Here is a 26,218-nt window from a genome sequence, read left to right on the forward strand (position 1 = left end):
AATCACATTTGTGTAGGATTGCTCATTTGTACTTAAAAAAACTTTGCAGGGAGAATATTAACTTAAACGCTATCTGTGCACAAAACAAAACTGTTCTTTTTCCAGCATTTTCTATGCTGCATCATTATAAGTGTATTCAATTGATTGATTTATATTCTGAATTGTATGGTCACCGCTTGGTGATTGCTGTCCATATATATATATTAAACTTATGTGTGATTTGAATATGAAATAAATATTTACCTTTACAAACTAGCCTGTTTCCTGGTTCAGTGTGACCTGGGGGGTATTTTGAGACAGTGTGATATGAGTGGTATATCATTCAGAATATTGAACTTATAGACAAAAATAAATAAGGGTTTCATTGCGCACTACATGCTAGGCGAGACTTGGGTGTGTGCCTGATTGAAATCCCTTACAGTAACCTGATACTCATGATAAACGTAAACGTGTAACTTAGATTAAGATCATAGTTCACATATTATCCGATGTATCCATAACCACACCGGCCTAATTCTACCTTGCATTCTAATGATTCATATGCAACCCCGCGAAGAAGACTTGCTACAGGCCACAGGGCCCTCTCTCCCTTCTCCTGCAGCGCCGCACACTCAGCCCCCAACTTCCTCCCCCCTCAGGCCGGGCTGACAGCTAAAGGCCCTTGTTTCACTGATGATGTGACGCTACAAATGTAACCCCTCACCCTTCCACTGAGCCTGCACCAAGTATCCACCCTCTCCCAAGCCCCCTGACCCACGATGGCACCATAAACTTGTTCCACACCCCCAGACTCTGGTTAACGAAATATAGGCAACAATCCTCTCATCCCACCGCCTTCTTGATGTACCGGCTAAGTGCCCTCTGACCAGGTTGTATCCCAGCTCACCCCAACCCCGACTGACCATGGTGGCAATATATTTACTCTTGTACTAACAAACTATAAAGATGTCCCCTACTAGATCTAACATAGCAGAGTGATAGAGGTATCCCTGAAATGTGCCCCCTGATAAGCCACCTAAACCCGTGAAGCAGTCCATTTATTGTGTAGTATTTTTATGATGATGAAATACGAACACCTAGAGTTATGTGTTATTTCTCTTGTGATGTTAGAATAACGACTTGTAGGATTTACAGGGCATTATGAATTATAGTCAACACTGAATGAGTGTGTGTGGCCACAAGGGCAAATGTTAGTACAGACGAGATGTATCAATTGGACATCGTCTGACCCTGCGCTCCACCCCGACGAGTCCAGCTGATCTACAAGCATCACTGTGACACCACGTGGAGCCTCACCAATCCTGAAGCTTCGACCCTACCTATTGCATACTGTCTACTCCCCATTGCCCAATCTCATCGATTCATGTAACCCCTAGTTCCCACGTCATAGGTGATGTGGTTTTGTAACAAAACCTAGATGTTTTCTGATGTTTGGCAGAGCGCTCTCTGAGTTTGCAGAGTCCTCTGCTTGCCCTACTTTGGTTTTGGATAATTATCTTCACCCGCACTTGGTCCTGGTCTCATTCCCTCCTGGGGTGTGTCCGTTATGGACTCTCATTGGGGAGTACTTTGCATTTGGGGGGACGCTCACTTTCAGAACTATGGGCATGAAATGGGAGAAAATCTTGAGTGAAACCTTTTCCCACTAAATGGGAGCGTCATGGGCGACCTGGATAGTAAAACTACGTGGTATTGTGGTGAGCAAACCTCCAGGATTGACTTTGTTTATATATCTCAGGGGTTCCATCGCTGTGATCATTTTAGAGTTGTAAAAGCAGAACCTACAGACCACTCTGTGTTTTGGGGAAAGTTTGCAGGCTCAGACTTTGGGGGTGGAGGGGAGGCATCAGGGCTGGTGACAAGTCTAGCTGTAAAGAACTCCAAAAATAGGACTAACCTGGAGTGACAACTCTCTCTGGCACTGTACTTGACTGGTTCATCTCCTTTCTCACTGACAAAACACACTTGGTCTCCATGCCCCTATATTGATCAGACCCCACCCCTGTCCAGTATGGGGTCCCACAACGCTCCTCCCCATCTCCACGCCTCTTCAATTTATCAGCTGAATCCCTTGGACAGACTCTTACCAAACAATATACATTTCCACCAATACTCAGGTGACACAAATATACTTCCAAATGTCATCCCCGTCACAACTCCACACCCGCAAAACCTGTCTCTCCGCCATTACCAACTGGATAGCCACCAACTTCCTCAAACTCAAACCTTCCAAAACAAAATACCTCCTCATCTGACCCCAAAGGCACAAAGACAACCTCACCCCCTGGATCCATGGACTTGCCATGGAAAACCCACACATTGTCCCTTTCTTAGCGTTGTGAAGCATCCTTAGGAATTACAGAATAGTGTCCACCCCTACCAGTGTGCAAATTCCCACATTTCTGTTGTAATAGAGAAAGGTTGTAATGTGTCAGCAGTGACTTATTGGCTGCGCCCCTTCTTGGGGTTTCACCTCAGATAACCGACTCAGAAGCTGTATTGGATGACAAAGTTAGCTCATTAGAATGATCAGAGGTCCTCCCCTTGTTTAACTAAACAATGTTTCACTATGGTGACAAAAAGGGGTTGGGTTACCCAGTCTCTTGTCAAGCCTAGCTCGAACCATCTGAAGGTTTAGTTCCTGTTAAACATCACAGGAAGAACTCTTCCCCATCACGTATGGAGATCAAAAGGTGTGAGTGATTTATTGGAATTCAAGAATCACCCCCGAGGCTTTCCACACAGATGGCATCTGAAGCAATAGTCCTGCTGGGTAGCGTTTACAGCAGAACTTGAAGAGAGTGCGATCCCAACCAGGGATTCAATAAACAAGAGGAAAATAGCCAATTGGCCCACAGATTACTGACATCTCCCTTAAGGAAGATGTTCAGTGCACATGATTAACAGCCTACCAAAAGAACTGCCATCTAAAATGCATACTGTGCTGGGCACTCAAGGCATATGTGTGCTTTCAAAACACATTTAAGACAAAAAACAAGTCAAAAGTGTACTGGTTCCAGTTTGAAGGACCACATTCTTAAAAATGGGGAGGTGGGGGGGTCCAGGTTTTGCTACGAAATGCCGGTGCTTCATGGAACAAATACACCCCTAGAATAAGATCGAAAGCTATGGGCGATTGCGAAGACAAGTTTTGTTGTTTGTTAAGGTTTATTGTTTAATGTATAAAAGGCATGAGGAAACCACGGTGTCCAGTCATTTTTTCGAATGCAAAAGTGTCGAAAGATAAACTTTTTTTTTTTTTTTTCAAAATGCCATTCTTTCGAATGACAATTTCTTTGAAAAAAAAATCAAAAGTGCCGCCGCCATGGGTTAGGGTTGAGGCTTGGGTTGGGAGGTGGGAGGTGGGAGGGTGGCGTGGGGGTTATATACACTAAAACCTTGAAACGTTAAATGGAGCTGTCCAGTGCTGAAAGTACAGCACTGGACAGCTCCATTTAACGTTTCAACGTTACAAAAAAAAAAGCATTGAAATGCTACTTTTAACATGTAAAAGTGCATTTCAATTGAAACCAATCCATGACTATTGTCGACGGATTGGTTTAGAAAGAAATGCACTTTGCATGTTAAATATAGCATGTCACAGCTTTCGTTTTCGAAACTTTTGTTTCGAAACTATCACTATAAACCGGAAACCACATATGGTAAGAGATGCTGCAAAATTGAAACTATGTACCCTTGTGAATGCCAATAGAAATCGTTTTAAATTAAATTGAAGGACCACATTCTTAAAAACAGGTTGTTACCCTTAAAATCAAGAATAAATCATTCACTAAATCATGTCTGGCATATAGGTACATGCCAATTAATAAACCAAGGATCTGCTGGTGTACACCATGGCCCAAGTCAATTGAAGCCTCCTGAATCAACGGGAGGTCTAGGGTATGTTCACTGTAAACCTTATGGGACTAGAGGGCCAATTACCAGGCAGGAAGAGGCTACTTGCTAACAGAGCCAGTACATCAGTGGCACTGTTGAAGAAAAACTTTAAGATCTTACACTGAAAACAATCCCCTAAAACAAATAATAGGTCAGGGATCCAATTGAAGAATGGATAAGCAGGAGCTGAAAGCAGCTCCTGGGTATCCAGTATTAACCAGCGACCAGGAGCTACCACGAGGGAACGAGGTGTTAGTACATAGCATGCAAATCTAATTTCCACATAAAAGGAAAACATATTTGTGATCATCATTTATGAGGCCTTATGCTTTAAATGTCAGAGCTGTATCCTAATGTTGATTTACAGATTGTCCCAAACACACAGAAGGAAATTCACATGGGTGTGTTTGTTTGGCATCAGTTGGCCTGGGGAGCCAAATGTAGCTCCTGGTAGCCGTTGGTGTCAAGCTAACCAGGCTCTTCTAGGCTACAAGCAGGAGCTAAATAACTGCCAGCTCCCCTCAATTTCGAAACCTGTAGGTATTCACAGGAAGTGTAAAGGTCTCTAAAGAAAACATGAGCACCTTGCAGTTCCACCAAGGGCAGCCATTCATCCTGCTATATTGCAGGTAATTCTTTAAACAGTCTAAGAGTGGTTCACTTCACGAATGTGAGAAATGTTTGAGATCGTATAGGCGCAAGGTAGTGAGCCAACACCCTTTTTTCCTCTCAAGGAGGAAAGCAGAGTAGAAACCACTTACTCTGTTGCTGGGGTGTACCGTCTACAAATCTCTGCATCCTAAAGTAACCCAGCTGACAGTGCTAGAGGTCTTTAAGGCCTTCTTGGGGGGGGGGCATCTGGTAATTGCAAGGTCTTCAGAGGTTTTAAGGCAAAAAGGAGTCCTCAACTTAGAATAATGAAAGGCCTGCATCTACTGTAATCAAGAAGGACGAACCCCATCTAGATAGCACTGAGCAAATTAGCAGTGGCATGTTTGACACTGTTGCAAGACCCATTGCTAAAGGGATCTCAGTGTTTTTTTAAATTAAAAGGCATATCAATTATGTCTCCTGGGCTTCATGCTTGGATCTGAAACCACAGTTGTGTGGAGAGCCCTATATTGAGGGTGGATTTGGCATTGTCTATGGGCATTCGGTGATCTTATTTGCCAATTTCACTGCTCAGTTAATCATGCGTTCTTCCTGGCAGACTCTAGGGAGCAGAGGCCTGTCATGTCACAGCATAGAGGTGGTCAGAGTGGATTTAGCATTAGCTTGGTTTAATTGATTTCCTATTCATATAATATTTGTATGCAGTGTCTGAGCACTTAGTGCCCATGTTTGTGTGACTATCTTTTACGGAAGCCTCATCACCATTACTGAATGGCTAGAGGGCTACCTGAAAGACAAATGGGTTAATCTTTCGACTCACACTGACCCATTTAGTCAAAGATTGAAAATGTGTTAATATAAATGCTTTACACTTTTGTTTTTCAAATAAAAAGGTATTGTTTTGAACTTACTCTAAACAGGCAATGCTGCAGAAGTGACTATCTGTCCCCGCCACAATTAAGTACACAGATGTTCCTAGCCAACTGCTGATTGGATTCAAAATACTTTATACAACACAATATATGAGCATGTATTGTGTTGTACAAATTATTTTGAATCTATTCAGCAGTTGGCTAGGAACATCTGTGTACGTTATCGTGATTTTCCCAAGTTCTATGCCTAGGGGAACAGTCCTTCAGTAAACACACTGCCACAATAAAAGTAAAGAGAAACTTTTACTCTAAGAAAAACATTTACATAACAGGAGACATTGAAAAGATATCACAAATTCAAGAGAACCCGTCGGATTGAAAAAAGGAAAAAACACTGACTAAGGAAAAGATAATATTCAAAGTGTGACAAAATCTGTGTTGCTAGACAGATAACGGGTCGACTAAGTAAAAACATGGCTCAAAAGGTTGTTTCCCTTAATTCACATTCCCAGAGACCCTGAATTTGCAGAAAATAACACACAACAATATATTGCACAAAAACCTAGTACCATGTCCACCATCATTCTATGCACCATGCAAAAACAGCCTTTATTAGATCATGGTCATAGATTTGGGGTATACTAACGAGATTGCTTCCTCGCGATTCTCTCCCCAGGAGAAGCAATGTCCAAACTGTGAATCTGCAAACTCATGTAATCCGCCAGCTGCTGCAACGCTGAAATAACCCCAGACATTCTTGCTGCTACGAAAGTTCAACTCCTGCACTGTCCCAGAGCTTGGTTTAAAACCCTTTAAAGAAAAAAAATAAGACAAAAAAGAAATTAGATAGGAAAAGAAGTATGAAAGAAAAAGTGAAATAACTTCAGTGTCACTTACAAAAATGTATTATCAATTTTGAAGAAACAACTTTATAGTCTGGGTTAATAAACTCTCGACACTTTGCAGATTCAAAGCAACACGTTTTGCAAAATTCATTCCTTACATTAAAAGGTGTTAATTTAAAATGGAGCAGGTGGCCTGTCATGAAATGGTTAATATAGCTTACACCACACATATAGCTGAATTGTAATTAGGTTTTAACAAATCTCCACTACATTCACAGATCCATTTTGCAGTTATTTTATTTTGGTGATCCCATTCAAACATTTCAGGCTCAATAAATTACAACAACTTAAACTTCAACATATTCTATGAAATGTAAAGAACAGCCATAGTTCTTTGCACATATTTTAGTAAAACAATCCGATTGTGTAGGACAATAATCCAATCTGGTTCTATAGATGTGCTCCAGAAAACCCCCAATATACCACTTTCCTCCTGTCAATACATAACACGACTATCTCTACATGTTTGTATAGTAACACCCCTTCAGATAAGGGGTCTATCAGCCATTTTGACTCACTAAAAATAGGCAAATGCTCCCAACAATAAAGAGAAAATAGGGAGTAAAAATACTCACAACAAAAAAGAAAAAAGGAGACACAGGAGCATGCCCCCTGCTTTCACCCACACAGCTACATGGATATGTCTGGACCAGTAGTCGACGTAGTTCCACAGTAACAAAATTCTATTATTGCTGACTGATCCAAAGAGGTAAATATGTAACTTTTAAAGTGCAAAGAATAGTTACAAAAAAATAATTTTTACTCCAAACTTTAACAGAGAGTAAAATACTCCCACATCAACATCTTATCTGGAGCACTGTCTATAAATCCCTTCTATCGTTCACTGATTTACTGCTTCCTCAATTTGTCATACGTCAACCCTTTAGTTTCACATGTAAATACTTCCATATATATACACTTCACGATTGCTTTTTGTACCCCTAAAATCCTCAGTTCAACATGCCATCCCACCATACTATTTCTTAGTGTGAATCATCACATGCCTCTTTCCTTAGGGCTCAATGTATTCAGTAAAATATAAAAATTGATATTCTATTCAAACTGTTCATAATGTGACAAATTCCCTTTTCTTTGACAGTTGCTGCATCTGTGGTCTCCTAATACTTCAGGTTCTACCTATGGCCTCTGGGCCTTTAATATCTACAAACCCGAAGATATAGCCAACCAAATAATCACTATTTAGTTACCTTTTAGCATTTATGCTGTGCAACATTCACCACAAAGTGTCACAGGTTTCCCCCCTTCTCACCTGTCTATGTTGCCTGATGTCCTCTTTAGGTGGAGTCTTCTTTGGTATGGTTCGGGACTTAAATAAGCCCGCTCGGCCGTCCTCGGCTTCCAGATTACGTTCAGCTTCGATGTCCAGGATCACGGGAAACTCTGGGAATATTCAAGAAGGAGTAGGGGGGCAAGCGGAAGCGACGCAGGGATTCTGGGAAGTTAGGAAAGAGGAAAGAAGTCGGGAGAAGGGAATCCAGGGGCCAGGGAATAGCAAGTAGCTCTAGAAAAGGTTCGGAGCACACGTCCGATCACAGCTAGCAGCAGCGTTGAGACACGCAGGCCAGCGGGGGTGTGGCTTCTTTATAGAGGACGCTGCGTAGAACGTGAAGACTGGCGAGCAGAGTTCTGAGCTTGCCGCCATGTTGGTAGTATTATGGAGTGTAAGGCTTGACGTGTCAGGGACCAGGAGGCCCAGAAGGGGCGAGTCCAATGGTTCATGACAGCATGCCTCCACCGGAAACTCGTTCCACCGGGTTTGCCCGGGTGCATGAGATGGAACCTTCTGAGTAACCTAGGGGTATTTAGATTTGAGATAGGTTCCCAAGTGGGTTCACTGGGGGATATCCTTTCCATTCCACCAGGTACTGGAGTTTGCCACGTCTATATCTAGAATCGCAAATCCTGGAGACCTCATACTCCAGTTGGTCATTGATGAGTACTGGTTTGGGCCGAAGGTTAGTTCGAGAGGTCTGAACATATGGCTTCATTAAGGACGTGTGAAAAACTGGGTGGATTTTCTTCCAGGAGTCTGGAAGCTTGAGTCGGTAGGCCACTGGGTTGATGATTTCCTTTATAAGGAATGGCCCATAATATAGAGGAGCCAATTTATTTGGTCGCAAATGCCGTGGTAGCAGTTTCGAGGACAGCCAAACCTTATCCCCTATTGTGTAGGAGGGGCTTGGTCTTCGTTTGGAGTCTGCATACAGTTTGGTCTGGGTCCTGGCCTTTTCTAATTGTTCTTTGGCTTCTCTTTGAACATTAATGAGCATTTCAATCCAGGAATCGACTGTTGGAACTGGTGTAGGATGAGGAAGGATAGAAGGTAGAACCGAAGGGTGGAATCCTTGGCTACAGAAAAAAGGACTGGTCTTAATAGCAGAGTGGTCCGAATTATTATAGGCAAATTCAGCCACTGGTATTAAAAGGGACCAATCGTCCTGGACCTTGGTAGCGAAGCAACGGAGGTATTGTTCCAAGGTTTGGTTTATGCGCTCTGTGGCTCCATTGGTTTGGGGATGATATCCCGAGGAAAGAGCGCGTTGGATTCCTAGTATTTGGCAAAGATGTTTCCAGAACTGAGAAATGTATTGGGGCCCTCTGTCTGATATGATCTTGGAAGGAAGTCCATGCAGTCGGAATATGTGTTCCAGGAAAATTCCAGCAAGTTCTGACGAGGATGGCAGTTTAAACAGAGGTGTAAAATGGGCCACATGGGTGAACAAATCAATGGTGACCATGATGGCTGTGTATCCCCTGGAAGGTGGTAATTCCACAATGAAGTCTGTTGCTATGAATTCCCAAGCCCTTGTTGGAAGTGGAGGTTGCTGCAATAGACCCGCTGGTCTCTTGTTGACATGTTTGTTTCGATTACAGACAGAGCATGCCTGGATATACCTTTGTACATCAGCTTTCACTCCAGGTCATCAAAATTGCCTTTGTATTAAATCGGAAGGTATTGGTAATACCACAATGCCCTGAGTAAAGAGTATCGTCACAGAGATTTATTATCCTTTGCTGTCGTTTTTGTGTTGGGATGACCAAGGCATTGTCTTTGAACAAGTATCCATTTTTGGTTTTCAGTTTCCACTGGTTCTTGTCCGAGATATCTTTCCAGAGATCCGAGGATTGAGTCTGAATGCGGACTTCATCAAGGAGGCTGGTCGCCTGGGCTACAATTATTGTGTGGGGAAACATCTTGGGAAATGTTCGGTCATCAGGAGGTTCATAGTCAGGGCGCCGAGACAAGGCATCAGCAATTACGTTTTGTGTTCCCGGAACATGGTGAATCTGGAACTGGTATTGGGCAAAGAAGAACGCCCAACGGGCCTGACGGCTGTTCCTGCATTCCAGGGCCTGTAACACTTGGAGATTTCGATGGTCCGTCCGGACCTGGACAGGATGTTTAGCTCCTAGAAGTAAATGACGCCACTCGGTGAAGGCTTGACGGATGGCTAGAAGTTCCTTTTCTAAGACTCAGTAATGAGTTTCACTGGAGGTCAATGTCCGTGAAAGATAGGCAATAGGATCTTCCAGCCTGTCATCGAGTTCCTGTTTCAGAACTGCTCCGATGGTATAGTTAGAGGCACCTGTTTCCACTAGGAATGGTCAATTTATATCAGGTTGAACCAGGATGGGGGCTTGTGTAAATTCTGTTTTCAGGCGTTGGAAGGCCTTCTCCTGGACTGGGGTCCAATGATCGGGAGGATCTTTCTTCAACAAGGAGATGATCGGTTGAACAATCTCGGAGAAGGATGGTATAAACTTCCGATAGAAATTGGCCAAGCCCAGGAAAGATTGGATCTGTTTTACGGAGGTTGGAGTTGGCCAGGATAGTATGGCCTGAACCTTGGATTGATCCATGCCTATGCCATCTGGGCTAAGGACAAATCCTAGATAGTGAACAGTGGAAACATGAAAAAGGCATTTTTCAGGTTTTGCTAGAAGCTTGTGTTCACATAGCTGTTGTAACACTGATTTAACATGTTCTTCATGCTTGAGAGGATCCTTAGAGAATATCAAAATATTGTCCAAGTAGACGATGACGAAAGGAAATAGCATATCCGAAAACACCCGGTCCATAAAGTGTTGGAAGATTGCCGGAGCATTAGAGAGTCCAAAGGGCATGACCAAGTATTCGTAATGACCAAAGGGTGTTCTGAAGGCTGTCTTCCATTTGTCATCTTCTCTAATACGAATCAAGTGATAAGCACCCCTGAGATCCAATTTGGTGAATATTACGGCTCCTCTTACGGCTTCCAGGATATCTGAAATCAAGGGTAATGGATAACGATCCTTAAGGGTGCACTGATTAAGACCTCGATAATCAAGACAAGGTCTGAGTTCCTTGGTGTCTTTTTTACGAACAAAAAATAATGAGGCTCCAGCCGGAGACTTGGATGGGCGTATGGTGCCGTTTTTTAGGTAAGTATTTAGGTATTCACGAAGGGCCTTTTTCTCTGGTTCAGACAGGATAAACATCCTTCTAAAGGGAATCACGGCTGAAGGTTCGGTTTCAATAGCACAGTGCTCAGGCCTATGGGGTGGTAGGGCTTGGACAATAGCAGAAGAGAACACATTGGCGTATTCCTGGTAGGTTTTAGGAACCTGGATGATGTTGGAGACCATAAGAGTATCTTACTGAGTTGTTGAACGTTCTTCTGATGTTGTCGGTGAAGGATCCTGGAGCAGACAATGGGACATGAAAAATTCGGAACCTAGGAACAGGGAACCAGCTGTCCAATTGATGTATGGGTTGTGTTTTTGTAGCCAGGGCATTCCCAATACCATTGGGTAAAGGCCAGATTTTAAGATGTCAAACTTTATCCTTTCTCGGTGATGGTTTATAGCAAGCTCAATTTACTTAGTCTGAAGGGTTATGGGTCCAGAAGAAAGAGGTCTTCCATCAATTGCTTCTACAGGTTGCAGGACGTTCCGGGATTCGTAAGGAATATGTTGTTTAAGGACCCATTCCTGATCTATGAATATTCCCATGGCCCCACAGTCCACTAGTGCCAGAATGGGTTAGGATTCCTTCTTGGATGACGATAGAAAAGCCTGTAAGACTACCAGGGAGTTTTGTCCAGGAGAGTTCAAGGATGGTATAGATGTGGAGCCTGCATCTCTCTCCCGAAACTGAGCTCCATCTAGGATCGGGAGCTGGCGTTTCCCAAACGCCGTGGAGGGGCTAAGGGACATTCTCCAACTAAATGCTTGTCCGAGGCACAGTACATGCATAAACCAGTATGGATCCTTCTCAGCCTTTCTTGGGGGGATATGGGTCCATGGAAGGCCCCTAGCTGCATGGGTTCGGGTTCATTTGTAGGAACAGGAGAATCTTCGGAATTTGGAGGGTCCACAAGAGGATTTTTTTGGATGGTTGACTTGGTCTTCCTTTTCTCTACCCTTCTTTCCTGGATGCGGAAATCAATCTGTAGAGCAAGATCCATAAGTGCCTGGTAAGAACAAGGACATGCTGCCCTGGCTAATTCATCCTTAACATCATCATTTAGTCCTTCTTCGAAAGAGGGTGAAGCAAGCTTCAGAAGGCAAACCCGCTTCTTTAGCCAATTGCTTGAACCGAGTTACGTAGGTGAGCATGTCCTGAGAGCCTTGCTGGAAATCGAGTAAACGTTCTTGAGCACTAAAGACCGGTTTTGGGCAGTCAAACAGTCTTCAGTGCTTGAATGAATTCATCATAATCATCCAAAAGGGAATCTCCGGTGTTAACTAATGGTGTGGCCCAGGCTAAGGCATTCCCGGAGAGGTGAGAAATAATAAAGCCCACTTTAGCCCTGGGGGTGGAAAAATAATAAGGTTTAAAGGTAAAGTGGACCAAACAAGAATCCAGGAATCCTCGGAGGGTTTTTGCCCAGCCGTCATATTTGTCAACAATGCCGCCCAATAGCACGCTGTCCTTTGAGGCAGAGTCACGTGAAAGTACCAATTGTTTCAGCGCAGCGTTCTCCGCTTTCAAGTTCTGTACTTCGGTCGATAGTTCTTGCATGCCACGCATAAGATCCTGGATGGCCGCCTCCATGTCTGTATCGACTTCGGTCAGGTGGCGTATCAACCTGTCACATGTTTCCCCCTTTCTCACCTGTCTATGTTGCCTGATGTCCTCCTTAGGTGGAGTCTTCTTTCGTATGGTCCGGGACTTAAATAAGCCCGCTCGCCCGTCCTCGGCTTCCAGATTACGTTCAGCTTCGATGTCCAGGATCACGGGAAACTCTGGGAATATTCAAGAAGGAGTAGGGGGGCAAGCGGAAGCGACACAGGGATTCCGGGAAGTTAGGAAAGAGGGAAGAAGTCGGGAGAAGGGAATCCAGGGGCCAGGGGATAGCAAGTAGCACTAGAGAAGGTTCGGAGCACACGTCCGATCACTGCTAGTAGCAGCGTTGAGAAACACGGGGCTGCGGGGGTGTAGCTTCTTTATAGAGGACGCTGCGTAGAACGTGAAGACTGGCGAGCAGAGTTCTGAGCTTGCCACCATGTTGGTAGTATTATGGAGTGTAAGGCTCGACGTGTCAGGGACCAGGAGTCCCAGAAGGGGTGAGCTCGATGGTTCAAAGCTGGTCTTTTGGCACTTACGATACAGGTTAAGGAAGACAGAGACTATACATCTTAAATCCATTTATATTGGTTAGGCAGATTGTTGCCCAACCCTCTGGTGAGGGCTGTGTAATAATTTTTCCTAAAGGCAGAACAGTGTGTCACCCCAAAAGAACAGACCAGACTAGACTCTCAATGGTAAGCATAGCTGAGCGGTCAGGCTCAACTTCAGGTGGGAAGATGGCTAGCAGGGAGGTACAATTTATTCCAATAAATAGACACCCCAAAAGCATACACTGACATACTGAAACAGACATGATTTGTAAGTTCACATAAAATATTTATGATGGGAAAAATCACAAGTAATCCGGTCCGGTTACAAAGAAAACAAAGCAAAGCACATACAGTGTTCAGCAAGTTAAGGCCAAACTCGCCCTTCCCCTAAAATGGAAGCCCATACCCGGTGGTAGTAGACACTATACATATAAGCTTTTCAGGGATAAATTAAGAAAAGATCCCCAGAAAATATTACCTACAGTAATTATTACAAGTCAGGATCCAAAGATACCAGACAGAGCTTGGCACACGGTGCCTGCTACATTCTACATAAAGTATTACACATACTACTTATGCACATAACTCACTTGGAGCACCTAGATGCAGTGAACAGTCGAACACAATGTCCAACACAGCCATGGTAGCTACCAAAGTCCAGGATATATTTTAGTTAGATGGTCCTTAGGCCCAGAAGAAACTATTACACACCAAGCGGGGGAACAGTAGCACCACAGTTAAATATAGCCTTTCCTTAGACCAGAGTGTAATACACAGGTTAAAAAGATTCTAATAAATTAGGGAAAGTCTCTAAAAACCCAGGGCTTTGTGAAGAACTCCAGGGACCCTACTCCAGGGAGAACGCTACAAAAATGCCATAGTCCAGATAATCAGCTTCTAGGGGGTGTTCAAAGTTTAAGAAAGTGCCCCATAGGAAGCATGACAAAATCTGTAGGCTAGCATGCGATTATGCTGAAAAGCCAGGTAAGTCTCAGTTCCGTCCCACAGGTACCCAGAAGAAGGATGTCTACTCCAGAGGACAACAGTGGAACATCCTGTTCGTGCCCCAATATTCGCCGCCATATCAAGCTGTTCTTACCTTCCTGAACAGCTGAGTTCACTTCTCCATGCGAAAACAAAATGCTGGACGTTTCTCAGCACCATACCGAGGCTTGGATACGTTGCTAAGCAACGTTCTAATCGTTTAATCAAACATCTACCGCCAGACGGAAAGCCGGTAGCCTCACGAAGGCGAGATAAAGGCCATCCTGTTTGCCCTGTTTACACAACAGGAAAACCCTATTGTCTACACGAAATATAGCCGAAGATCTCTAAACACGGACACGTATGGACCCGTTCAATCTCTATTGTGTTGACCTCACGGAATGTGTTTCCTCGCTGTGAAATGCACCCAGGTAATTCAGCCGACCCATACTCTCTGCTCCTGCTCATCGATGTACTGTGACACTTTTACTCTTACTTTGCGCACCGCGATTCCTCAACCACTGTTATTGCCACCTGATTAGATAATCTCCCGACATTGTATGCCCATTGTTTATTTTTTTAAATAGTTTTTATTATTTTAAACAACACACCAAACATTACAAACAATGAGGACTTCCATGTTTAAGTTTTACATCATTACATTACAGAGTACACTCTTCTGTCCTTCCCCCTCACACCCAATTAACTCGAGCCCCTGTGTCCATATCATCAGCCTGTTCATCTTCAGATGTATCTGCTGCCTTTGTCTCTTCCGTGTCATCATCACTATGGTCGGCCTGGGGGGGACCCGCCATCGAGGCCACCAATTGTCTCCATGCTATCAGGGGTCCGACCTCCTCCTCCACCCTCCCCCCCTGCTGACCGCCTCATACCAGGCGGCCGTTTCTGCCTCTGCCCACTTCATGAGGTCAGCCCACCACATCTCAATTCTACGCCTGTAGGCTGCTTTCCAGCCCATTGCAATCATCTTTTTGGCCAGGATGTAGGCCAGGTCCTTCATCTTGCTAACGTGCCTCAGGTTGCGTGGTCTGGGAAAGCCCCCAAGCATGCATGCCCAAGCTGACTCCACCTACAGCGTGATACCTTTCTCTGCCAAGCGCATTTTCAGTTCCGTTCAAAACCTTCTCACCTCTGCGCAAGCCCAAAACATATGTAGCATCCACGCCTCCTCCTCCCCACACTTAGGGCATTTCTGTATCACTGGGCCACCAAACCTGGCAATTCTGCTGGGGGTCAAATATGCTCTATGAGTGATATATAATTGGATCTGCTGGAGCCTCACGTTTCGGGACACCTTCTTAAGATACTTTTGGGCTCTGTCCCATTGCCCATCCGATATGGATTCCCCCACCTCCTCTTCCCAATCTCGCCTCAGTTGGCCACATATTGCAGCTGTCCCGCCAAGTAATACAACTCGAAATTTGGTAGGTTTATACCACCCTTGTCACACGAGTTTTGTAGTTTCCAGAGGGCCACTCTATTCCTGGAGTTATGCCATATGAACCCCCTGCACAAGCTGTGGAGTCTGGCGAAGAAGCGCTCGGGGATCACATATGGGATGTTTACAAAGAAGTGTAACAATCTGGACAGGACTACCATTTTAATCAGGGCCACTCTCCCCATCACTGCCAGGGGAATACTAGACCAAAATCCCATGTTATTTTTAATACCTTCAACTGCCTTTTCCGTATTGTGTTTGTGTTCTTCTCCTGTCGTGTGGTAAATGTCAATACCCAGGTATCGGAACGTCTCGGTACGCCAGGGTATTAGCAATACCGGTCGGCTTCTCGGTAGGACACTTCTATATCTCCCCAGGGGAAACAAACTGGATTTCTTGGGGTTCACTGCTGTGCCCGAGAGGGTAGCTTATCGTTCCATCACCTCCAGGACATATTGTAGGTTCTCCTCTGGGAAGCGTAGATATAAAAGTATGTCATCAGCATACAAGGATATAAGATGGGAGCCTCCCGCCGTGTGGATCCCTATCTCCCCATATTGTTGTCTGAGACATACTGCCAGTGGCTCCAACGCTAGGATATATAGCATAGGCGACCAAGGGCAGCCTTGTCTAGTGCCCCTGCTAAGTTGCCATTTATCCGAGATAGTAGCACCCATTTTGACCCTTGCAATTGGGGAACTATATAGCATTTTAACCCACCTTAGGTACCCCGGCCCCATTCCATATTCTCGAAGAGTCGCTAGCAGCCAGGGCCATCTTACTGAGTCGAAGGCCTTAACCGCATCCAGCAAAACGATTGCCAGTTTGCCAGGGTCCTGCTCTGTTTGGTCAATAATATAGTGGAGTCTCCTATGGTTGTCAGTTATATTCCTACCAGGGACGTAGCCTGTTTGGTCGGGGTGTATCAGTCTCCTGATGACTTGTTTAAGCCTGTTTGCCAGCAAAGCCGTGAGGATTTTGCTGTCCTGGTTAATCATCGATAGGGGTCTTCAAGACCCACAATCTGTGCTTGGTTTATCTGGTTTTAAGAGCGGGATGATCACTGCCTCCCGTAGGGACTTCGGCAACCTACCACGCTCAAACGCCTCATTAAGCATGGCCAGCAGCGGGGGGAGCAGCTCTTCTTTATATGTTTTATAGAATTTGCTGGGAAGCCCGTCCGACCCCGGAGCTTTGCATGTGGGCAGGTGCTGGATCACTATCTCTAGTTCGTCTAAGGTGATTGGAGCATCCAGGTCTGCCGCTTCCAGATCATCTAACGTGGGCATGCCTATGTCTTCTAATGTGTCCTGGATCTCTTGGGCCTTATCTTCTCCTATGTCCTCATAAAGGCGCTTATAATATCTAAGGAACTCTTCGTTTACTCCCTCTTGGGTATTCAAATCTGGCCTTCGTCTCCCCTAATTTCCCTGATCACTGGTTGTGATGTTTCACATTTATATAACCAGGCCAGCAATCTGCCCGGCTTGTCTCCCCCCGCATGCTGTCTTTCGACATATTTCTTGTAGCGCAACTTGCATAATCTATCCCAGTGCTCACTGCTGGTTTGTTGTAATAGCCTCACCCTTACCCCATCCCTCCAGAGTGGTGCCTCCCCTACGCATTATGTCTTCCAGCTCCCTCTCCATTTTCTGCAACTCCCATTCTATGCCCCCCTGGAGCCCTCTTGATTTTGATATAGCTACGCCCTGCACTACAACTTTGAATGCCTCCCACACGGTTCTCTCAGATTGGCCGCTACCGGTATTAATATCAAAGTACTCAGTGATCGCCTCCCTTAGGTCCTCCCGGAATCCTGAGTCCTGCAGGGCCTCAGCTATGAGCTTCCACGTTGGAATTCGCGCTCTAGGGGTTTGGTGTTACCACTCCAGGATTAAGGGGGAGTGGTCCGAAAGCACTCTGGCCTTATATTCCGCGCACATCATTTCTCCCATTAACCCAGCCGTGGCAAACACATAATCCAGCCTTGTGTGCAGATCATGAGGTGCCGCGTAGTGTGAGTATTGCCTGTCCGCTGGATGCAGCTGCCTCCAGACGTCTTCAAGTCCAAAATCTCTCAACAGGGCCTGTAACGTCTTTGCGGCCGGGGTGGGTTTGCATAGTTTTCCATCTGATCTATCCAATTTAAGATTCAGTGTACAGTTGAAGTCCCCTCTCCACAGGATCGTGCCACCCAGCAAGGGGCATATAGAGTCTTAAAATAGGCCGCCGTATCTTGGTTAGGGGCGTATAAGTTTATAATGCTTACCTCTTGGTTTTCCAGCATCCCCCGCACTACTATCATCCTACCTTCCGGGTCCCCCGTGGATTGAATAAGTTGAAATGGTACATGCGGTGCAACCCATATGAGGATACCCCTTGCGTAAGCTGAGTATGAGGCTCCCGTAACGCTCCCACCTCCAGTTTCTCCTGACCGCCTCCAGTTTCTCCCTAGTAAGATGGGTTTCCTGTAACAATGCTATAACGATCCTCATCCTTCTCAGGTACATCATCACTTTGTTACGCTTTAGGTAGCTATTGAGGCCCCTCACATTCCAAGTGACCACTCTAAGACTACCCGACACCATTTATGGAGTATCCCGCCTCCCCTCCTGTCTGAAATGACACAAACTCCCCCCTCCTCCCCTTTCCCAACTTTAAACCACTGCACACAACCCCATCCCTCCCCCCACCCCGCCCCACCCCAACACGTGCCCAGCTCCATCCCTGGATCTCAAGCTCCCCCACGTTTGGTCCTGCCTCGGAATGCCGAGGCCAGGAACCCGGCAGGGTGTCACCGGACTACCGGAGACCTAACTAAACTTCTCGTTATGGGGGTATGAGGGCAGGCTCTGTAAGGCTCCCGCCCTGATATCAAAGTTTCTCTGTGCCAACGGATCCTACCTACCTATGGCCCAAGCAACACCCGCCCGTAGGCCATGTCTCAGACTATATTCCAGTCCCATTGTCCTTGGCTGTGACACCCTGGGTGCCCCAGACTTCTGCTACTTATCTTCTCCTTCTGTCTGGATATCCGGTTCTTGGGGGCAGCTCTGCGTGTCCAGCCATCCCATAGGATGCTACGGGGTCTCGAGAAAAAAAGTTGTGTTCCACAAGAACAGCTTAAATTTTGCCGGGTAGATCAGCATGTACTTGTGACCTGATTCACGCAATCTTCTCTTCACAGTCCCAAAGTTCATGCGTCTGCACTGCACCTGCAAGGTGTAATCCGGGTATGCAGTGATATATGCCGACCCCCTTTGTATTGTTCCGCCCTTCTGAAAATGTTCGAGAATCTTTTCACGATCCCGGTAGTTCAGGATCTTGGCGATCAGCGGCTTAGGAGGGGTCCCCGGCGGCGGCCTCCTCATCAGGGCCCCGTGTGCCCTCTCAACAGCAAACCCCTGGGTCAACACACCACCGGTAATCTCCTGCAGCAGCATGGATTCAATGTACTCTGTGGGGTTCGGTCCTTCAGCTCCCTCCTGCAGACTAACGATGCAGATATTATTCCTTCGGGCGCGTCCTTCTGCCTCCTCCGCCCTACTTCTCCCTACTTCCCCCACGCGTTGTACTAGGGCGTGAAGTTCCGATTTATGTGTTGTGCAGTCCGCTGTGTTCGGGGCCACCTCTTTTTCTAAATTCCCTGTGCGTTCCGCCAATGATCGGACATCTTGTCGGAGAAGATTCACCTCCTCTTGCACCGCTCCAACTTTGAGCTCCAGTGCCGCTTTCAATTCGGTCATGGCCAGACCCACTTTGGTCTCCCAGGCCACTTTCAGATCAGCAATCGCAGCAAGGATCTCCTGGTTCATGCCCATGGCGGCTGTGCCCCCGACAGGGGTTTTGTCTTTGCTCCTGGCTCCTTCAGCACCCGCTGATGATCTAGTGTATTCGTCGAGCGTGGGTTGCTTGCCCTTTGTTCTTAGAGGTTTATTGGTCATCGTGTTGTGACAAAGGAGTGCGGGCGAGCCCCACAACTTGCACCCCCGGGCTTAGTAAAGTTTTAGGCTGTTATTATTAGGCTGCCTCCTCTCCCTGCGATGCAGCGGTCAGTTTATATGGCCCTTTGTTCACCGTCTGCCATTTTGTTCAGCCCCGAGACTCGGGCTCCCCAAATCTGTCAGCATCTGTCCCACGCCCGTCACGCCGCGGATCGGGCCCTCATTGCGCTCCATTCGTGCCCCCGACTTTCATGCATCCATAGGTGTGCAGCAGGCTCATGTGGTAAAGGTAAAGCACGTTCATATCCAAGGATCAATGTTGGATCTGCGGGAGCCGTCCAGAAACACGTCCACTCTCACAGCCATGTAGCCACGCCCCATATGCCCATTGCTGTTTATTTTGGGTAATGCGCCATGCAGGCATATTTCTTGCTTCCATCTATGTGCAGACATTCTCCCCATGTGGCACTATGAGCCTGCAGTATCATGTTACTGTTTATTTAGTATAACGTGCCATGTTGGATTCTTCCTATTCTCCTATGGTCATATGTGCAAATACCAACAGTCAACTGGACTTTGTATGTACCCTTTTGCTGCGTAGTATACATACTCATTCTACTGTCTACTTGCACAAATGGGCCACTTGCGTATGTTGTTGTTGCCTACGCCAAGTTACTCACCTGCACTCACGTTGTTTGCATCCTTCGGTCATTCAGTGTGCCTTGCCCATCGGCTGCTATCCTCGAAATGTACTAATCAATGTCAGGAACGAATCAGCCTTTTTCTGTTGTCAGGACCTACCCTAGACACACTGACTGCTCGCAACCATTGCTAATAACCTAACCGGTTTAAATCTATTGATTATTGTTTGCTTTGAATCTACTGTTGACTATTGCACCCATCATTGTTAATTATTGTACCCACTATTGCTTTTGAACTTGCCCACTCTGTCACTTAGCCCTACTAAGGTCTACTGCTGGTCAGCATCTGATCGCACTAATATCTCACGGAGCAGCCCTACTAATCTATCGCTTGACTATAACCAATGTTGCTATGCTGTGTACTAGTCCCTAGACCTACACAGAATTGTCTCTCAACACTACAGACCTCTTCCACAATGCGTTGCTTCATCTTATCTAGAAAGTGCCCTGGCACTCTATACTGCCGTACAGCTATTACTTACACACCATGGTTAGCATACCCTGACTCATCCAAGTGTTACACAGCATCACCTGGCTCAATACCTACATTAGTAACACTGGCCTGATGGAGTATCCATGGGACACCAACCAAAGCCCCATCACATTCTTTACCTCTACGATCATAGCCACTCCCTTCTTACCTGCACTGAGCACCATCAGTCGGGAAGTAAGAATTAGGCCCACACCATTCTTACCCAACTTACACATTGACCCTCCATGTAATAAGAAACATACTCCCACTATCTTGACCTTTGACAAAAACATAGCTAACCTAAATACAGGTTTACCCACTATCTACCCCGAAACCCCAGTCAGAAACAATAGACTCAGAGATAGGTTCCTTACAGACCACAGTCAACTAGCTAAACACATCCCCAAGACGTCCAGTAAACCACCTACAGAACACTTGGACCTTAAATCAAACCGCAAAAGACAGTAAGCTGAAAGAGACCTCAGCCAATAAGAATCCCAACCCCACCCAGAAGCTGCTGTTAAAAGGGGCTCTACTTAATGCCAGGTCCCTCGTAGCCCACGCAACTGAAATTGCAGATACTATCCTATCTAACAATCTAGACTTCCTTGCAGTAACAGAAACCTGGCTGCATGATGCTGCTGGCCCAATCCTTGCCCTAGCGGTCCCCAATAATTACTCTATTCTGAGAGCTAATATATCTAACTCTAGAGGAGGAGGAACTGCCATTATCTTTAGATCTACATTAGACATAGGATTAGTCACTTCGCCTCCTGTCACCTCATGTGAAATCTTATCAGTCAAATTCCAAACCTCACCTAAAAATATAATTACCATTCACCTGATATAGAGGCCCCAGGTCCCTTAGGATCTTTTGAAGTAGATATTTCTGCCATAGCGGTGGACAACACCAAACACACAGCACAAATCATTATCCTAGGGGACTTTAACCTTGTCTACAATGACCTAAAAGATTTACCAGCCACATATGTAGCTAATGCTTTATCAGAACATTGCTTCTTCCAAAAAATCACCCAACCCACCCACGAGAAAGGTAGGACACTTGATTGGGTAGCAGATCTAAACTGCAACATTACAATTAAGGATTCTTCACCCCTATTATGGACAGACCACCACCTGCTAGCCTGTGAGCTCAACATCAACAACTTACAGTTGTTAAAAAAATATAGTTGCACCACCTTGTCTCACTAGAAACAAACGCAACATCACAGCAGAGGCTATCCTACCCCTAGTAAATGCCTATAATCAATGCCCTACCTCCCACAAATGACTGGAATTTGATGGTAGGTGTGTACAATGAAGCCATGACTAAAGGTATTTATATTATAGCCCCACTAAAACTGTGCACTGGGAAACCTAGAGCACTTTTGAACCCTTGGTTCACCACTGAACTTAAAGTACTACGTACAGAAAAGAGGAAACTGGAAACACTTTGGAAGAATACCCCTTCCATTTAAAACAAATCTAACCTAGCAAACCTCACAGCTACTTACAAAAGTGAGATTATCCGCACTAAAAAAGAAACCTTCAATGACAGGATAAACCAAGCAATTTCCAGTTCCAGTCTTTTTAACATTTTACGAGAGCTGGAAAATCCTAACCCACCTGCAGACACCTGCATTAAGGATAAAACCTGGTGCACCAGCATCCAAAATGCGCTCACTAACATCATCACTGGTCTCCAGACTAAAATTGGCAACAAACGGCACCAACTAACCTCAGGCAATCAAAGTAGTCCAATTACGCCCATCCCCATAAACTCCAATTTAGGATTCAAATTCTCCAATGTATCAGTACCAGAGGTACAAAAAAATCATAGCTTCCTTGAAACCTTCCAACTGCAAGGGAGATAGTTGCCCAGCACAGATCATAAAAGATGCGGCCAGAGATTTGGCTCCTTTCATCACCAAACTAATCAACTCATTCTCCAGCAACGCTGTACCATGCAACCTAAAGGAATCATGGGTGCTCCCATTACTCCAGAAACAAACGTTAGATCCATCTATACCCACAAACTACAGACCGATTACTACGGTCCCTTTTCGTCTAAAAATATTAGACAGGGTTGCATACCTAAAATTCCAAGACTATATTGAGCCTAACAAACTACTTGGATCACGACAATCTGGCTTAATAACGCAAAATGGAACGGAAACAGCCCTCATTTACCTCAAAAGCCAGATTGACTAACTAAAAGGCAAAAGGTAGAGTGGCCATCCTACTTCTCCTTGACTTGTCGGCGGCCTTCGACCTGGTCGACCACAAGGTACTTTGAGACCATCTCGCATCAGCAGCTAACTTTTTTCGAGTTCAGCCATCACATGGATTCAATCATTCCTTAACAGGACCATGCGTGTTTTTTCACCCATGGCAGCTGCTGACCCCATTCCCATCACCTGCGGTGTGCCACAAGCTTCATGTGTCTCGCCCACTTTGTACAATATTTTTACAAGGCCCCTATTTGATAAATTGGAACGCTTGGGTTCACGTACACGAACTACGCTGACGACACCCAGATACTCCTATCCTTATCTGGCACCTACGACACTGATGTATCACGGATCAATGAAATCTACATCATCATTCAGGCATGGATGGCGCTCCACGGCCTCTGCCTGAATGGTGATAAGACCGAGATTCTACTGGTCGGATCATATTCCAACCTACAGAAACTCAGCCTAAATTACATTAGCATTTGTATAGACGGGAACAACATACCCATAGCCAAAGATGTAAAAACCTGAGGCTTTTACTTAGATGCAAATTCCAATCTAACTAAACATGTAAATATGACTGCCTCAGCTACTGCCTATACTGGCAAGCTGATTAGGGCGTGCAGACCCTTGCTGTCGACCAATAGTTGTCTCATACTAGTCAGAGCACTTATACAATCGAAATTGGACTACTGCCACGGTCTCTACTTAGGCGCTAACAAATCCATCTTGAACATACAGATTCTGTAAAATAATGCTCTTAGAGCCACCCTAAACATACCCAGAAGAGAGCACATTTCAGCAACTAGAACACTCTGCAAATGGCTATCCATATAAGATAAAATCAACCTGAAAACTTTGCTTCACCCATAAAGCATTGAACCTCCGAGCCCCTCCCTATTTCACTGACAAATTCACCCTGAGATCTTCCACCCGTACAACTAGATCCTCGAACACCTCCTGCCTATTGGTACCTAGATACAACCTCAAAAGAGCAGGCGGCTCCAGCTTCCCGGTACTGACCGCCCAACTTTGGAACACACTTTTGCAAGATATAAAAACTATCCAAGTATTCAATAAATTCAGAAGCTGTGCCATAACCTGGCTACTGAATAAAAACTAACCTTATCTCCTTTTGTAGCTTACTGCACTGAATCTGCCTATATATACCTCTATTGATCATAGCTCACTGTACCTAGACCAATGCCATGCATCCTATGCCCTAAGGATTATTATGTATCATCTCTGTCAAGTAACCTCTGATTTTATGTACTATCCGGTAGACTTAAATTAAGTTACTTCTGTACCTTCTAAAATGACTAACATGCATTAAGTGTCCTCTGTATTCTTCTAAGAACTGTGACCTGTAACCATTATCTTATCCTCTAGTGCAAAACAAAACAAACCTAGAAAAAAATGTAGAGGCGAGTCTGAGACACAGAAGCCCCAAGGGCAAAAAAGCACAGCAGCATTCAACCCCTGATGTCAACCAATGTGGAAATTTGGTTGAAGGTGACCTGCAGAACCAGATGACCACAGAGACCCCTGAGGGGGAGTATCTTCAAAAATATATCACCCGGGGCCCAGAGGTAAGGACTTACAATGTTGGTTCCTGAAAACACTTTCAGGAAAACAGAACAGCCTAGTAAGTAAATGCTTCTTTTTACAGGGCGAAATAAAGGATCTGGTCAGTTAAGGACTCGAACCCCAAGACAACCTTGAAGGCCCAAAAGAATAATAATTAACCTCTACAGGAATGGGACCCAGAAAAGAAAACCTGTGATGGAGATGGACAGAGGAACCTTCCCACTAGAGGTGGGTAAGTCACTTCAAGCTCGAGCCTGGTTCGAGCCATACGTCTGGCCCTGACTTGGTTTTATCTGCCTTGAAGAACACAAGCCAACCAAGAGTCAAACACACCACCCCTACCCTGCAGGACGCGTCATGCTCACTTGCTGACAATTGCTTTTCGAAATGCGAGTGGTAGTGTCAGATGAAGAACAAAGTGTGTGTGTGCAGCACTGTATTCTTTGCCTGGCTAGTCCCCAATCACCCCCAAAGGAATGTCCACACACTATGTTAGTGATAACACAGCTCTTTATATAAATAAGGTTCACGTTATGTACACAATCACACACTGTGCGCTCAGGCAATTCTAAAATGATAAATATATACAGTCTCAATGTGGTACCACAATTACTCTTGATTCCATTAAAATGCACCAACTGCTGACAGTTCCAAATGGCATGCAAATCAATTAGCAAAAGCCATCAACAGTAGACATAGGAGCGAAACAAGTGGTTAAACAATTGACAGAACGCTTTGTCCCGTTTACCTAGACACAGTTCTATATGAGGATCCCCCCCCAACCTGGGCACCCTGAAAATAGAGCATATTGACAAGCCCAGTCCATATCTTATCTCTTTCTACAAATGTTCTATTACCCCAATGTACCTGGTTTAGCAGAGTTCGTCGACAAGTCGTCGATGGATTCTTCTTGAGTGAACTCCTTTTAAAGGCAGGAGCCATGGATCATTTAGATACCACGAAGAAAAGGTGAACAATGGTGTTGAGGCAGCAGCTTCGGTCCTGGCGGTGCTCGTCGACGATCGATCATGGACATCCTGCGAAGATGAGGCATGCGGTGCACCTAGACGACGGTAGTTTGTTGCTGCAAAGAGTCAATGAAGAACGTAGGGCCAGCAAGGGTGTTGGGTCGTCGGCGTCTGGCATCAGCAAGCGGGACGTGACTGATGTCGTCGGGTGGTGGGAAACCCACGGCGGATTCTCCTCGGTACGTTGGTGACCTTGACTTTCTTCGGGACAAAGTGATTGACAGTGATGAGCAAGGGAGTCCTTGATTCAAAGTGTTCTTAGGGAACGGAGTGTTTAGGGAATGGAGTGTTGCGGGTCCGGTAGTGGGAAGCACTGCGTCCAGCTATCCCTGCGTCCAGCTGTCCCTGCGTCTGGGCAATATGGCTTTGACAGGGTTACGGCGGTTCTCCAAAACCCTGGTCGACGACGGTGGAATGAATGTCCGGGCGCTTCTCTTCAGTTTCCTCTGCAGTCTCAGTCTCCGGTCGACAGTCTTTCGAAGGCTGACTCCCAGGGAGCCTTGGTGAAGGTTGGCTGGTGCACGATGTTCCCTCGCAGCTCGGGAAGAGGTCTCCTAGCCAGGTCCTCTCTTGGATCAGTTCCTTGAAGGCACAGCAGCTTTCAGATTGTGTCGAAGGTAACCGGAGTTAACCATCGTCTTCCGGCTCGGCTTCGGGAATAAGCATAAAGTTTCGACTTCAGCTTCTGAACGATTTCCATCAGTGAGAGGTCCCCAGATATACTGTTTGGTCTCTCATTCACTCTGCTGGGTCACACTCAGGCAACCAATCATTCATAAGGGCATTCATGCAGGCAGGCAGCCAATCAGGCTCACAGTGCATTCACACCAGAAACTAGACATGAAGTGCATATTGGTGTCATACTCCACTCACCCAGGTCCCACCCCAAGGGCGTAGCC

General features: G+C 45.6%; 1 protein-coding gene across 1 annotated transcript in view; it reads right to left on the bottom strand.

Moving 5' to 3' along the window:
• Nucleotides 1–26,218, bottom strand: part of ACACB (acetyl-CoA carboxylase beta) — a 3,851,763-nt gene that overhangs the window by 2,732,600 nt on the left and 1,092,945 nt on the right. The window contains exon 13 of the mRNA XM_069619430.1: nucleotides 6,028–6,191. Coding sequence (XP_069475531.1) covers nucleotides 6,028–6,191 — 164 coding nt within the window. The remainder of the gene's footprint in view (nucleotides 1–6,027; nucleotides 6,192–26,218) is intronic.

Source organism: Ambystoma mexicanum, chromosome 10 (genome assembly GCF_040938575.1).
Source record: "Ambystoma mexicanum isolate Mex_15411 chromosome 10, UKY_AmexF1_1, whole genome shotgun sequence".
Lineage (NCBI taxonomy): Eukaryota > Metazoa > Chordata > Amphibia > Caudata > Ambystomatidae > Ambystoma > Ambystoma mexicanum.